The sequence below is a fragment of the Eutrema salsugineum genome, unplaced genomic scaffold, assembly GCF_000478725.1.
Source record: "Eutrema salsugineum unplaced genomic scaffold, Eutsalg1_0 scaffold_16, whole genome shotgun sequence".
Taxonomy (NCBI): Eukaryota; Viridiplantae; Streptophyta; class Magnoliopsida; order Brassicales; family Brassicaceae; genus Eutrema; species Eutrema salsugineum.
In genome coordinates, this window is record NW_006256858.1 from 2940003 (window position 1) to 2953928 (window position 13926).

Below are 13926 nucleotides of genomic sequence, written 5' to 3' on the forward strand. Positions count from 1 at the left end.
GGTTTCTTATTTTTTTTTGTAGCAGGTTCGATTCTCTAACTTTTTATTTTTTTTTTTCGAATTCTCTATTTAATTAATCTGGGTTTTAAAATATTTTTAATGAATAAAAAACAGAAATATTACATTTCTGTTCGGTTTTATCGAAAACAGAAATTTACTGCAAATTTTCTAGACGTTTCTCATTGTAAATAATAAAATCTTCACTAAATAGAAAGGATAATGCCGAATCTATTTATACAAATCAAGAAAAAATATTCGGTTAATCAAAAAAGAATATTTGGTTATATCGATATTGGTCGTAATAAATAAAAATGGAAAACCTCTAAACCCTAAAAAGCATGTCGCATATATATATAGTTTGTATCTCCTCTCATATTGGTTACATGTTCTCTTTTTTTAACCGAGTTTCTTTTCATCGCTTAGGTTTAGTTTAGTTTATGAATGTTTTATTTTCTTATTTCAATACGATAAATATATATCTTTGTTGTTATTTCTTATTTCAATAAGATCAATCTTGATTTTTTTTGTTGTTATTTTTTGTTTTTTTTTTTGTATTTTGTATGAACTGATCTTTTGTATGAACTAATCTTTTGATTTTTGATTTTTGGGTACGTGGATGAAACAGAGCAAACGATTAGAATCAAAATATAATTTGATGAGGACCCTTTCATATTCATTACGTATAGTAGTTTTTTTAGTTTTTATTCAAATTCTTTTCTTTAGGTGTTTTTCTTAAGGATTCTTAGTGGCGGGCAGAAGTTGAGGTATAACCTTAAAACTCTTAATTGTTAGTTTGGCTATTTATTTTTCCTCTCATTTTTTTTTTATTCTAATTATTTTTTTAGGTCATATACATATCTGATTTTTCTTTAGCTTCAAAGAACAAGCATCTATGAGACGCAGCTTCGTTTACGTTACGAACAGATATGTGGTTGTTTTAATGATGAACTTTCTTTTGCAAGTTATTTTTTAATTTCATGGCATTCAAGAGTTTAAGGTAACAAATTTCAATAGTGTGTATGTATTATTGATTCAGACTGGATGTACTCCTAGTTTCTACTGCAATAGAACAGTGATGTAGTTGTAATATAAAGGATTCGGAATCCAGAGGACCAGTGTTACTCTATGACTTTGCGAGGATTGAATGAAAGCTAAGACGAAAGATGGTTTGTTGCGAAAACTAAAAAGTAAACAGAATGGCAAACAACGATTTAAATTCAAATGAAAACAAGCACTAAATCAAGGTAATTCGCAGGAGTTTCAGAGATGAGAATCAAATGACTATTTAGGGCACAATTTAAATACAGGTCTCGAACTCAAACATAAAAGCTTATCGATCCACTGTCGTGATCTCGATAACTTTATCTAACAACCTAAATTCTAAACTGTCGTTTGAACTTAAAAAATTGCAGACAAGCATTAACAAGCAGGTTTGATCTGTTCACGATTTGCCTTAACTTCAACTGTCGTTGGCTAAGGACAAATCGCTCACCAGTGTTTGTTCTAGCAACCTATTACACTTTTGATGAATAGATTAACCTATGAACGTAAATTGAATGGCCAGTTCAACCTAAGCGTTAAGTCTAACAAAGGTGAAGACAATCGATTATAGACCCTATTTGCATCCAATTCTCTAACTCATGAAATCCTTTGAAACCCTTAATCTAGCTAAGAGATCTACTCAGACATGGAGAAAAGAAACACAACAACAGATGAAAAGAAATTCATAGATTAAAATCGCAGAAGAGATAATAGGGTTCAGAATTCTTCTCAAAGTGTAGCAGATTTCTTCTCCCAAAAGCTTACAAGTAAAAACTCTCTGGTTCAGGAAATTGTAAAAAGAAAGCGTAGAAAGTCTGTAGAAAAACGTCATAATAAAACACAGGCGGCTGTGGACTTTTTATTCTCTTTCTCCTCCTAAAATTAGGTAAAAGTCGATTTCCTTATTTTTCTCCCGTCTGGAGCAGGTGCTCCACGAAGGGTCCAAACCGGGAGCAGGTGCTCCGCGGATGATTTCTCCAAAAGCGTGTGAAATAGCTCCTTATTGCTCAAATTCATCTCCTTTTGCTCTAATGCCTCCTAAACACTCCAATCCTCTGATAAGGCCTCTAAATCACCTGAAACTTACTGAAAAGACTCCAAAAACTCCTAAAACAATTAGTAAACACAGGTTAGAATGAGTCAAAATCTCCACTCATCAACTCCCCCGAACTTGGATCCTTGTTTGTCCTCAAACAAACTCAAATTCAATTCCAAAAGAATGACTGGATAAAGCTGGGAACTCACAAAACTCAAAAGACCGTAAACTTGACCAAGACATGTGACAATCTGCTGCAAAATCAATCAAAAATCTAACCTACATGTACTTCTCCGTAGACGCTGCAACTTTCCAGATTAGTCCCTCAATTTCATAACATCATCCATGTCCCATCATTGCTGAGTCTCATCGATAAAACCAGTGCTAAGGACCTTCTAGACTCGTTCCCATACTTATACCTTAACAAATTGACCATACTACACAAAAGTACCTTTCCTCTCCCCCGAACTTATTCACTTTCCAAGATGTTTCGTTTTTTTTTTTTTCGGCACATATAACAAGGTTCAAAGACGCGAGTATTGATGGTGATTGCCACCGAATCCCTGGTTTGTCCCCTCATTATATATCAAAGGTGTAGGCGAATAATGGGGTCACAGGAAATTTTCCTACCCCTCGCTTCCATCCCTTGTGTGATCATTCCACTTTAGAAGTAAAATAATGGGATCCTTGGAAATTTTCCTAACCCTTAACTTCTAAAAGAAAATCATTTCAATCTTTTCTGCCTTTTGTCATTTTTTGTTTTTTAAGAAACAGCCTGAAACAATGCTTAGAACATGAGAGAGGAATACCAAATCTATCACACAGGTCTTTATTTGTCAGGTAAGAATGAGGAGTCAAGCCCTATGAGCACTAACCTGATCGATGAGGAAAATGAAGAGCTGAGAAATTAGCTCAGGTTCAATGATTAGTCAAGAATTTTGGGCTCCTCTAGTCTACTGCTTTGTCGTTGGATTTTCTATTAGTCGATCTAGATGATTCTGCAGTAATAATCACTAAAAGAAGATGGTCAAGATTCACAAATGGTCTGAAATCATCATAGAATTGGTCCTCATTCCCACAAGCTTTGACTTGACTCATATAACCAACTGACTCAAAGAAACTAAATGACTCAAACAAACAAACTAAAAATTGACTCAAAGAAAGTACTAAAAGGAAGAAAGCAAAAGAAAGAAGTACAAGGGACACGACCCTCCCCCGGACTTACTTCACACCGTCCCCGGTGTAAAAATAAGCTAGAGAAGTGTCCAGAAAACTTACCTGGTTTGCACATGTAGAGCACCCTGGCGGAGCAGGTGCTCCGGAACAGAGCTGGGTGCTCCCTCGTCTTTTGTTCGTCTGGAGCAGGTGCCGGAGCAGGTGCTCCGGTTTCCCTTGGGTTGCTCCTTCGTCACTTTTTACGTGGTGAGCACCCTGTGGAGCAGGTGCTCCGACTGGGGAGGGGGTGCTCTTTCGTCAGTTTTTACGCTTTGAGCAACCAACCCAGCAGATTGAGCAGGTCCTCCGGTTGGGTGCTCTTCCTTCTTCTTCCTCACATCTTCTCTTCCACGTTGAATAACTTCTTACCTGTTTTTTTTTTTTTTTTTTTTTTTTTTTTTTTTTTTTAACAAAGAACCTAAAAACAAAGTTAGTACTAAGAATTGAAAGACACAAAGTTAGAGATTCTTACTGGTGGGTTGCCTCCCACCAAGCGCTTGTTTTAAGTCATTAGCTTGACTTGGAAAGCCATTTAGGCTTGAGGAGGATCGCTTAAGGTGACTGATTCACCCTCTGCCTTATTTGAACCAGCAAGGTATGGTTTCAACCTCTGTCCATTGACAACAAACTCGCCTCCTTTAGTGTCCAGCAACACTACAGCTCCATATGGTTGAACCTCCTTGATGGTGAATGGTCCAGACCATCTCGATTTCAGCTTCCCTGGAAACAATTTCAATCTAGAGTTAAAGAGCAATACCTGATCGTTTGGTGCAAAGCTTCTGTTGAGGATCCTCTTGTCATAGAAAGCTTTTGTCCTCTCTTTGTAAATCTTCGAGTTTTCATAGGCCAGGTGCCTAATTTCCTCCAGCTCATGCAACTGCATTATTCTCCTCTCCTGAGCACTCTTTGCATCGAAATTCAGCAGCTTCACTGCCCAAGCAGCTTTGTACTCAAGTTCCATTGGAAGATGACATGCTTTTCCATACACCAAGTGGAATGGTGTAGTCCCCAAAGGTGTCATCAAGCTTCACTGCCCAATCCTTCCTTGTGGTGCTCACAGTCTTCTGCAGAATGTTCTTGATTTCCCTGTTGGAAACCTCAACTTGCCCACTCGTCTGAGGATGGTAGGGGGTCGCCACCTTATGCCTTACACCATTCTTCTTCAACAAGTTTTCAAAGACTTTATTGATGAAGTGAGAGCCTCCATCGCTAATCACCACTCGCGGCACACCAAACCTGGGAAAAATGACAGATTTAAACATCTTTAAAACCACCTTTGCGTCATTTGTGGGACTAGCCAGAGCTTCCACCCACTTTGACACATAGTCAACTGCCACCAGAATATACTCATTCCCATAAGATGATGGAAAAGGTCCCATGAAGTCTATACCCCACACATCGAAAATCTCCACTTCCAAGATGAAATTCTGAGGCATCTCATTCCTCCTGCTAGTGTTTCCCTGTTTCTGACATGTGTCACATCTGGAGATAAAACTCGCTGCATCTCGAAACATCGTTGACCACCAATACCCAGCTTGGAGAATTTTCGACACAGTCTTGAAAGTGGCGAAATGACCTGCATAAGAGGATCCATGGCAATGAAACAACACTCCTGGTATCTCCTCATCAGCTACACATCTTCTGAAGATTCCATTAGAGCAATGCCTGTATAAGTAAGGCTCATCCCAAAAGTAGTGCTTCACATCCTTCAGAAACTTCTTCTTTTTGTTTCCCACAAAACCTGCAGGTTCCTGCTCTGCAGCAAGGTAATTTGTAATCTCTCCAAACCATGGGAAACCAAAATGCCGATCTATGTCAACTTGGTTGCAAAAACTCGTCAGAGCAGGTGCTCCGGTGGGGAGCAGGTGCTCGTCGAACCCAGAAACATCTATGGCGTAAACTTGTTCATCAGGAAAGCTGTCTTTTAGTGGAATGTCATCATCTATCTTCAGCCTCGACAAGTGGTCTGCAACACCATTATCAATCCCTTTTTTGTCTTTAATCTCCAAATCAAACTCCTGCAGCAAAAGGATCCATCGAAGGAGCCTTGGCTTGGCATCCTTCTTCGTCAACAGGTATTTCAGAGCTGCATGGTCTGTGTGAACAACAACTTTCGACCTAACAAGGTAGGACCTGAACTTCTCAAAAGCATAAACCACTGCAAGAAGCTCCTTTTCGGTTGTGGCATATCTGCACTGAGCTTCGTCGAGTGTTCGGCTGGCATAATAGATGACATGGAGCCTCTTTTCTTTCCTCTGTCCCAGCACTGCGCCCACTGCATAATCACTAGCATCGGTCATCACCTCAAAAGGAAGTTCCCAATCTGGTGGCTGGACAATAGGAGCGCTGACTAGAGCTCCTTTGATAGCGTGAAATGCCTCCAAACATGCATCATCAAACTCGAATTTCACATCCTTGCACAGCAGCTGCGTCAGGGGTCTGGCAATCTTTGAGAAATCTTTGATGAAGCGTCTGTAAAAACCTGCATGGCCCCGAAAACTGCGAACCCCCTTGACTGATGTTGGTGGCTGCAGACTCATCATCACCTCGATCTTTGCCCTGTCCACCTTGATCCCATTCTCTGAGATTTTGTGTCCCAGCACGATCCCATCTCTCACCAGGAAATGGCATTTCTCCCAGTTAAGCACCAGATGCTTCTCCTCACACCGCTGCAAGACCCTGCACAGATTAGACAAACAGACAGAAAAGGAGCTTCCATAGACAGAAAAATCGTCAATGAAAACTTGCATTATGTCTTCAATCAGGTCAGTGAAAATCGACATCATGCAGCGTTGGAATGTTGCTGGAGCATTACACAAGCCAAATGGCATTCTGCGATATGCAAAGGTGCCATAAGGACATGTGAATGTCGTCTTCTCCTGGTCGTCTGGGTGGATTGGGATCTGAAAGAAACCTGAATAACCATCTAAGAAACAGTAGTAAGGATGGTTAGCCAAGCGTTCAAGCATCTGATCGATAAATGGTAAAGGAAAATGATCTTTGCAAGTTGCAGCATTCAATTTCCTGTAATCTATGCACATTCGATGCCCAGTAACAGTTCTAGTTGGTATCAATTCATTCCTATCATTTTTTATCACAGTGATGCCACCTTTCTTAGGAACTACATGAACCAGACTAACCCAATTACTATCTGAAATCGCATAGATCACACCAGCTTCTAGAAGTTTCATTATCTCTTTCTTTACAACATCTTGTAGATTCGGGTTTGACCTCCTCTGATGTTCTACAGAAGTCATTGACTCATCTTCTAAATGTATTCTATGCATGCGAAGATCAGGAGAGATCCCTGGAATGTCATCTAGTGAATATCCTAGAACTTTCCTATACTTTCTAAATTCACAAAGAAGCAAGGCAATCTCTACATTGTTCAATTCAGAGTTCACTATCACAGGGTATGTCGAATTGGGTCCTAGAAACGCGTACTTGAGCCCCACAGGAAGGGGTTTGAGCTCAAGCTTCGGAGCTCTCAATTCGCTCCAAGGCCCATCAATCAAGCCGTCGGGAGCAGGTGCTCCAGGATTCGGAGCAGGTGCTCCGTCGGTTTTTTCTGCAGATGAGCTCTCCTTGCTTTCTAAGCTCATGTACGCCACTAGCCTTTGCATCATCGTGCTTGCATTCAGCATCTTTGCAAACCCATCAGCTTCTTCACTCAAATACCCATGTTCTCCTTCGGCTTTGGTGAGTGCAACTTCCAGAGGATCGATGGCCAAAACCTCTTCAGCAACCTCTTCAGCAATGCTTGAACCATCATCTATGACAAATGTCTGTCCGTCCAGCATTGGTTTCTTGAGGAGTTTATTTATCTCAAATCGCACCACCATATCTCCCAGCTGGAGATCTATCACTCCTCCTTTCACATCTATGATTGCACCAGCTGTGCATAAGAAGGATCGACCCAATATCAAAGGATCCTTGGGTTCTTCATCAACCTCCAGAACCACAAAATCTGCTGGAATAAGTGTATCACCTATCTGAACATGCAGATCCTCAAGTATACCAACAGGGAATTTGGTTGATCTATCAGCGAATACCAGCGAGATTTTCGTCGGTTTGAATCTGGTGTAACCCAATCGCTTGGCTACAGAGTAAGGCATCAGATTCACACTTGAACCCAGATCGCAGAGAGACCTTGTAAACAGCACATTCCCAATCCTGACTGAGAGAACAAACCTTCCTGGATCACTTCTCTTCTTCAGCACTTTGTTCTGAAGCACATCACTGCACTCCTTCGAAACCATCATGACACTCTCTTCCTCAACAGCTTTCCCAGACACTAACCCCTTCATGTATCTTTTTAGGGCTGGTATCATCTGAACAGCATCAACTAGAGGGAGTTTTACAGTCAAATCCCTCAGCATCTCCCTGCACTTTGCCTCTTCTAAGTCCTTGCGAGACTTCTTTGGTGGAACTGGGTAAGGTACCTTAGGCATGTAAACTCTTGCAGGAATGTTTGCTGGAGCAGGTGGCTGGAGCAGGTGCTCCCTCGTTGGCTCAGGGTGCTCCATCGTCAAATCTACGTCTGGAGCAGGTGCTTCCGATTTTGGAGCAGGTGCTCCACGTCCTTTTCCTTCCTCTTTTCTGAGACAGAGCTTGTTGGTGCAGCATGTAGAGTCTTCCCACTTCTAAGCTCAATAGCATTCACAAACTCATTCCTAGGGTTTTCACCTTTTTCAGGGAGAGTTCCAGGTGATCTCTTCACAGCTTCTGCAGTCTGAGCTACCTGAACATCCAACTTCTTGACATGAGTCCACACTGCTTCATACTTGCCATTCAAATCATTGTACATGGTGTCCAATTTGGCATTAATCTCCATGGAAGACTTTTGCTGATTAACCAGCAGCTGTTGCATCAAGTTTTTCAGCTCATCTTGCGAGTTATTTGAGGAACTCGAAGAAGACTGCAGACTTGTGAAAGGCAACTTCTGCTGATTTCCACCTTGAAACCGATTCTGATTGGTGATGAACTGCTTTCCTTGGAAGTTGCTGGAGAAGTTTTTCTGAAATCCTGACTGATTCTGCACTCCTTGCTGCGGATAGACCTGATCCTGAGGGTTCTCAACATTGTTGCTTCTGTAGGATAAATTCGGGTGGCTTCTGAAGTTGTTGAAGCTGCGATTCTGCACATACCCTTGTCCATTCACGAAATTTACCTCCATCTGATCATTATTCTCTGCATCTACAAACTCTTGAGCAAGAGGTGCATCACCAACCTCATCAGCAAAATGCACAGATCTCTGGTTCTCTCTCAACAGCAGATTCACCTTTGCTGTAAGCTCATCGATCTTGCTCAACTCCACACTATGAACTGCTTTGCTAGACCTGTCATACTCTTGGGATTTGTTGCTGGAGCTTGCAGCTAAGTTCTCAATCAACTCATAAGCAGCTTCTTTGGACTTAGTCATGAAATCGCCATTGCTAGCTGCATTCAAAGCATTCCTGTAATCCCAGTTGACACCATCATAAAAGGTTGACAGAATCTGCTCATCAGAGAACCCATGGTGAGGGCACTCTCTTCAGTACTCCTTGTACCTCTCCCAAGCTTCGCAAAAAGCTTCACCAGGTTGCTGTTTAAATGACGAGATCTTGTTCTTCAGAGCTGTAGTTTTGGCCTTAGTGTAGAAATGGTCCAAAAATGCTGATCTGCACTCTTCCCATGTAGTCAATGACCCAGGTGGTAATGACTTCAGCCAGCGCAAAGCTTTGTCCGCAAGTGAGAATGGAAAAAGCTTGCACTTCAAGAAATCGGCTGTTATCCCATTTGATCCAGTCGTGCTGCAAATCTCCTCAAAATTCTCGATGTGGTCCATCGGAATCTCAGCAGGAAGCCCATGAAAGAGGTGCTGCTTCACCAATGAGATCAGCTGAGGTTTGATCTCAAAGTCTTGCCTTTGAATGGTTGGAGGAGCAATCACAGCCCTGTTGTGATAGTAAGCATGCGGACTGTCCTTGTCTCCAATAGCAGGCTGTGGCTGCTCCCTGTCTTGCTGCGCCTTTTGCAGCTGCTCCAATTGCTGTCGAAGCTGTTGTAGCTCGACAGCCATGTTGTCATTGGTTCCTTGATCGCCCATGTTGGCTTGAATAGGCCTTTGAAGTCTGTTTTCTCGCTCGACTCTTGCTAGCTCGGTGTTCGACAAAGAAACAAGATCGGTGCAGTTGCTCCTTGTGGATATGTTTGACATACACCTGAAACACACACAAACAAGAGAACAAGAGAGAAAAATTAGTAAAGCCTTAGTCTGAATTTCAAACCAAAAATCAAAGGTAACGAATTGGTCCCCGTCGCAACGGCGCCAAAATTTGATTCACACTGGATGTACTCCTAGTTTCTACTGCAATAGAACAGTGATGTAGTTGTAATATAAAGGATTTGGAATCCAGAGGACCAGTGTTACTCTATGACTTTGCGAGGATTGAATTAAAGCTAAGACGAAAGATGGTTTGTTGCGAAAACTAAAAAGTAAACAGAATGGCAAACAACGATTTAAATTCAAATTAAAACAAGCACTAGATCAAAGTAATTCGTGATGGTGTGTTGGACTTGATGTGTGGTGTCGAGGGTTGTCAAGTTTTACCCTAATTGAAATCAATAGCCGCAAGTGCACAGCTGATCGATTGTAGTACTTAGGGATCGAATCCACAGGGAAGGAAGATCTTTTCCTGCAAAAAGCCTTTGAAATAAGTATTAAGTAAGGAAGTCTAGAACCAAAACGGTTTTGTGGGGGTTTGGTAGTGTGTTTAAAATGTAAAACGAAATATTAAAAGAGAATACAAGAATTAAATCACGTAATAACTAAACTTAACGAAAATGACTAAAAATGATAAAAACGGATATTCTAATTGCTTAAATGAAAATAAACTAAAAAGGAAAGACAATATTGAACTAAAGCTTTAAAGAAAAACGGTGTAAAACAATAAGGAAGAAAGCGTTGGGGTTCAGGGAAGTTTTCTCAGGGGTACGAACGATTCAAAACATTGATAGAGAGGAAATTTTGTAAGATCTTAGCTTAAACTTTTCAAACTGGAGTCACGGACGTATGAATACGCCACTGTCGTAATCATAGACAACTATCTCTCTCAACCCTGACTAGTAGGTTTCCACTCTGGCCCTGGAAGAGAAGAGATGCATTATGTTTAAGACTCGTCCTAATTCACAAATCGCCCATAGGTATGTTTCCACTCATATGTTTGTTTTGCTCTCCCAAACTAGATCTGATACCTGATGAACACTTTCGTGTCACCAAGCATCTGGATCAGATTGTAGTTCATGACGCTACTCTCATGCAGTAAAAACGAATTCAGAAGAAAAAGTTCTAAGATTCGGCTCAAAAGCTCATGGAATCCTCATCGAACATATAAATCCCCATCGAAAATCCCTTAATCCCAACAATAAAACTACTCAGACATAATGAACGAAATCAAAGACATAATATTAAGAAGTAGAATAGAAACCGAAATTGAAAAAGAATGAACAAGGGTTCAAGAGAACAAATCTTTCTCTCCCTAAAAGCTAAAGCAAAAACAATAAAAGTATGAAGTAAATATTTCGGTGGTGATCGGTTCTCTCATTTAGGGTTCCTAAGACATGTATTTATAGTGCTCAAGACCTCTATAGACGTCACTTAGGGTTTCTCCAAATGTGGGCTCGGAGTTTGATGGCCGCGGTCGGGAGTGCTGTGACCGCGGGGAATGTATGGTTTGCCGCGGTCGGGATGCTCCTGACCGCGGGGAATGAGTGTTTGGCCGCAGGTGGAAGTGCTTGCCGGCTGGTTTACGGGACATCTTGCTCTTCGCGTATCTTTTGATTGAACCGTTGGATTGCTAAGCTGTAAAGTGCACTGGAAAGCTGATACTTCCATCTTTAAGGTCTCCAAATTTGAGCTGGATCAGACGGTGAGGAGGCCTTCAATCAAGGGTGAACTTCTGACGGTTTGACTCTGAGTTAAAATCTGGTTTTCTATCCATTTTGTTAAGCTTTTCCCTAAGTTATCTATTTTTTTCAATAAATATATCAATTTTATTTATTTAATAATTTGTTTTATGATTATATTCAGTTTCATCATATTCATTGTCACTTCTTCTAATTATAATTAAATAGACAAAAATTGGTATAATTTAATAAATACAAATTTAGAAAAATGAATAACAAACTGAACTACTCAAAACTAAGAACTTATTCATTAATTTATTGTAATTCCAAGTCGAATATAAAAATGTATTTTTTTCCAATCATTTTTACATAATATACTATATAATATTATGTGGAAATATTTTTTTGTATATCTGACAGAAATTTAGATGTATATAAATCATAAATATCTATATTAGTATTTAAGAAGTTAATTCGTCTGTGGTTCAATGCACAATTTTTGATGTCGTTTTGATTAATGAAAATCAAATGTTTTGATTGGTCTTATAATTTGATTGGTTGATTTTATTTAATTATATATATATTTTTCTGATTGGATCTGCAGAAAAACGGCCCAAGCCCATGTTTTTGTTGAGAGTGGTAAATTACGTTTATGCCATTAATGAAAATAACATCTTCTGATTGGTCTATTTTATTTATTTAATATTTTAATAAATCTGTAACAAAAAAAGAAATATTTTATATTAAAACCCAATAAATTGTAGATTAAAGCCTATGTTTGGAAGGAAATGGCTCAATCACTATTTTTTGGTCCATAATATAATATATATTTAAAAATCGATAAGTTTACCAAAAATAATGGTAGATTTATTGGTTAAGTACTCGGTTTCTTATTTTTTTTTTGTAGCAGGTTCGATTCTCTAACTTTTTATTTTTTTTCGAATTCTCTATTTAATTAATCTTGGTTTTAAAATATTTTTTAATGATAATATTTCTGTTCGTTTTTATCAAAAACAGAAATTTACCGCAAATTTTCTAGAAGTTTCTCATTGTAAATAATAAAATCTTCACTAAATGGAAATGATAATGCCGAATCTATTTATAGAAATCAAGAAAAAATATTCGGTTAATCAAAAAAGAATATTTGGTTATATCAATATTGGTCGTAATAAATAAAAATGGAAAATCTCTAAACCCTAAAAAGCATGTCGCATATATATATATATATATATATATATATAGTTTGTGTCTCCTCTCATATTGGTTACATGTTCTCTTTTTTTAACCGAGTTTCTTTTCATCGCTTAGGTTTAGTTTAGTTTATGAATGTTTTATTTTCTTATTTCAATACGGTAAATATTTATCTTTGTTGTTATTTCTTATTTCAATAAGATCAATCTTGATTTTTTTTGTTGTTATTTTTTGTTTTTTTTTTGTATTTTGTATGAACTGATCTTTTGTATGAACTAATCTTTTGATTTTTGATTTTTGGGTACGTGGATGAAACAGAGCAAACGATTAGAAGCAAAATATAATTTGGTGAGGACCCTTTCATATTCATTACGTATAGTAGTTTTTTAGTTTTTATTCTAGGGTTTATTCAAATTCTTTTCTTTAGGTGTTTTTCTTAAGGATTCTTAGTGGCGGGCAGAAGTTGAGGTATAACCTTAAAACTCTTAATTGTTAGTTTGGCTATTTATTTTTCCTCTCATTTTTTTTTATTCTAATTTTTTTTAGGTCATATACATATCTGATTTTTCTTTAGCTTCAAAGAACAAGCATCTATGAGACGCAGCTTCGTTTACGTTACGAACATATATGTGGTTGTTTTAATGGTGAACTTTTTTTTGCAAGTTATTTTTTAATTTCATGGCATTCAAGAGTTTAAGGTAACAAATTTCAATAGTGTGTATGTATTATTGATTTAGACTGGATGTACTCCTAGTTTCTACTGCAATAGAACAGTGATGTAGTTGTAATATAAAGGATTCAGAATCCAGAGGACCAGTGTTACTCTATGACTTTGCGAGGATTGAATGAAAGCTAAGACGAAAGATGGTTTGTTGCGAAAACTAAAAAGTAAACAGAATGGCAAACAACGATTTAAATTCAAATGAAAACAAGCACTAAATCAAGGTAATTCGCAGGAATTTCAGAGATGAGAATCAAATGACTATTTAGGGCACAATTTAAATACAGGTCTCGAACTCAAACATAAAAGCTTATCGATCCACTGTCGTGATCTCGATAACTTTATCTAACAACCTAGATTCTAAACTTTCGTTTGAACTTAAAAAATTGCAGACAAGCATTAACAAGCAGGTTTGATCTGTTCACGATTTGCCTTAACTTCAACTATCGTTGGCTAAGGACAAATCGCTCACCAGTGTTTGTTCTAGCAACCTATTACACTTTTGATGAATAGATTAACCTATGAACGTAAATTGAATGGCCAGTTCAACCTAAGTGTTAAGTCTAACAAAGGTGAAGACAATCGATTATAGACCCTATTTGCATCCAATTCTCTAACTCATGAAATCCTTTGAAACCCTTAATCTAGCTAAGAGATCTACTCAGACATGGAGAAAAGAAACACAGCAACAGATGAAAAGAAATTCATAGATTAAAATCGCAGAAGAGATAATAGGGTTCAGAATTCTTCTCAAAGTGTAGCAGATTTCTTCTCCCAAAAGCTTACAAGTAAAAACTCTCTGGTTCAGGAAATTGTAAAAAGAAAGCGTAGAAAG

At 38.5% G+C, this 13926-nt stretch overlaps 1 protein-coding gene and 1 non-coding gene across 2 annotated transcripts; one reads left to right on the forward strand and one right to left on the reverse strand.

Moving 5' to 3' along the window:
• Positions 1–3824: 3824 nt before the first annotated feature.
• On the reverse strand, positions 3825–4175 carry LOC112087819. The gene has a single exon (XM_024157826.1). It carries the CDS (start codon positions 4173–4175, stop codon positions 3825–3827), a length of 351 nt encoding a protein of 116 aa, XP_024013594.1.
• A 4627-nt stretch (positions 4176–8802) lies between these two features.
• On the forward strand, positions 8803–8909 carry LOC112087914. The gene has a single exon (XR_002900320.1). It is a non-coding gene; the product is annotated as a small nucleolar RNA R71 (small nucleolar RNA).
• Positions 8910–13926: the final 5017 nt, after the last annotated feature.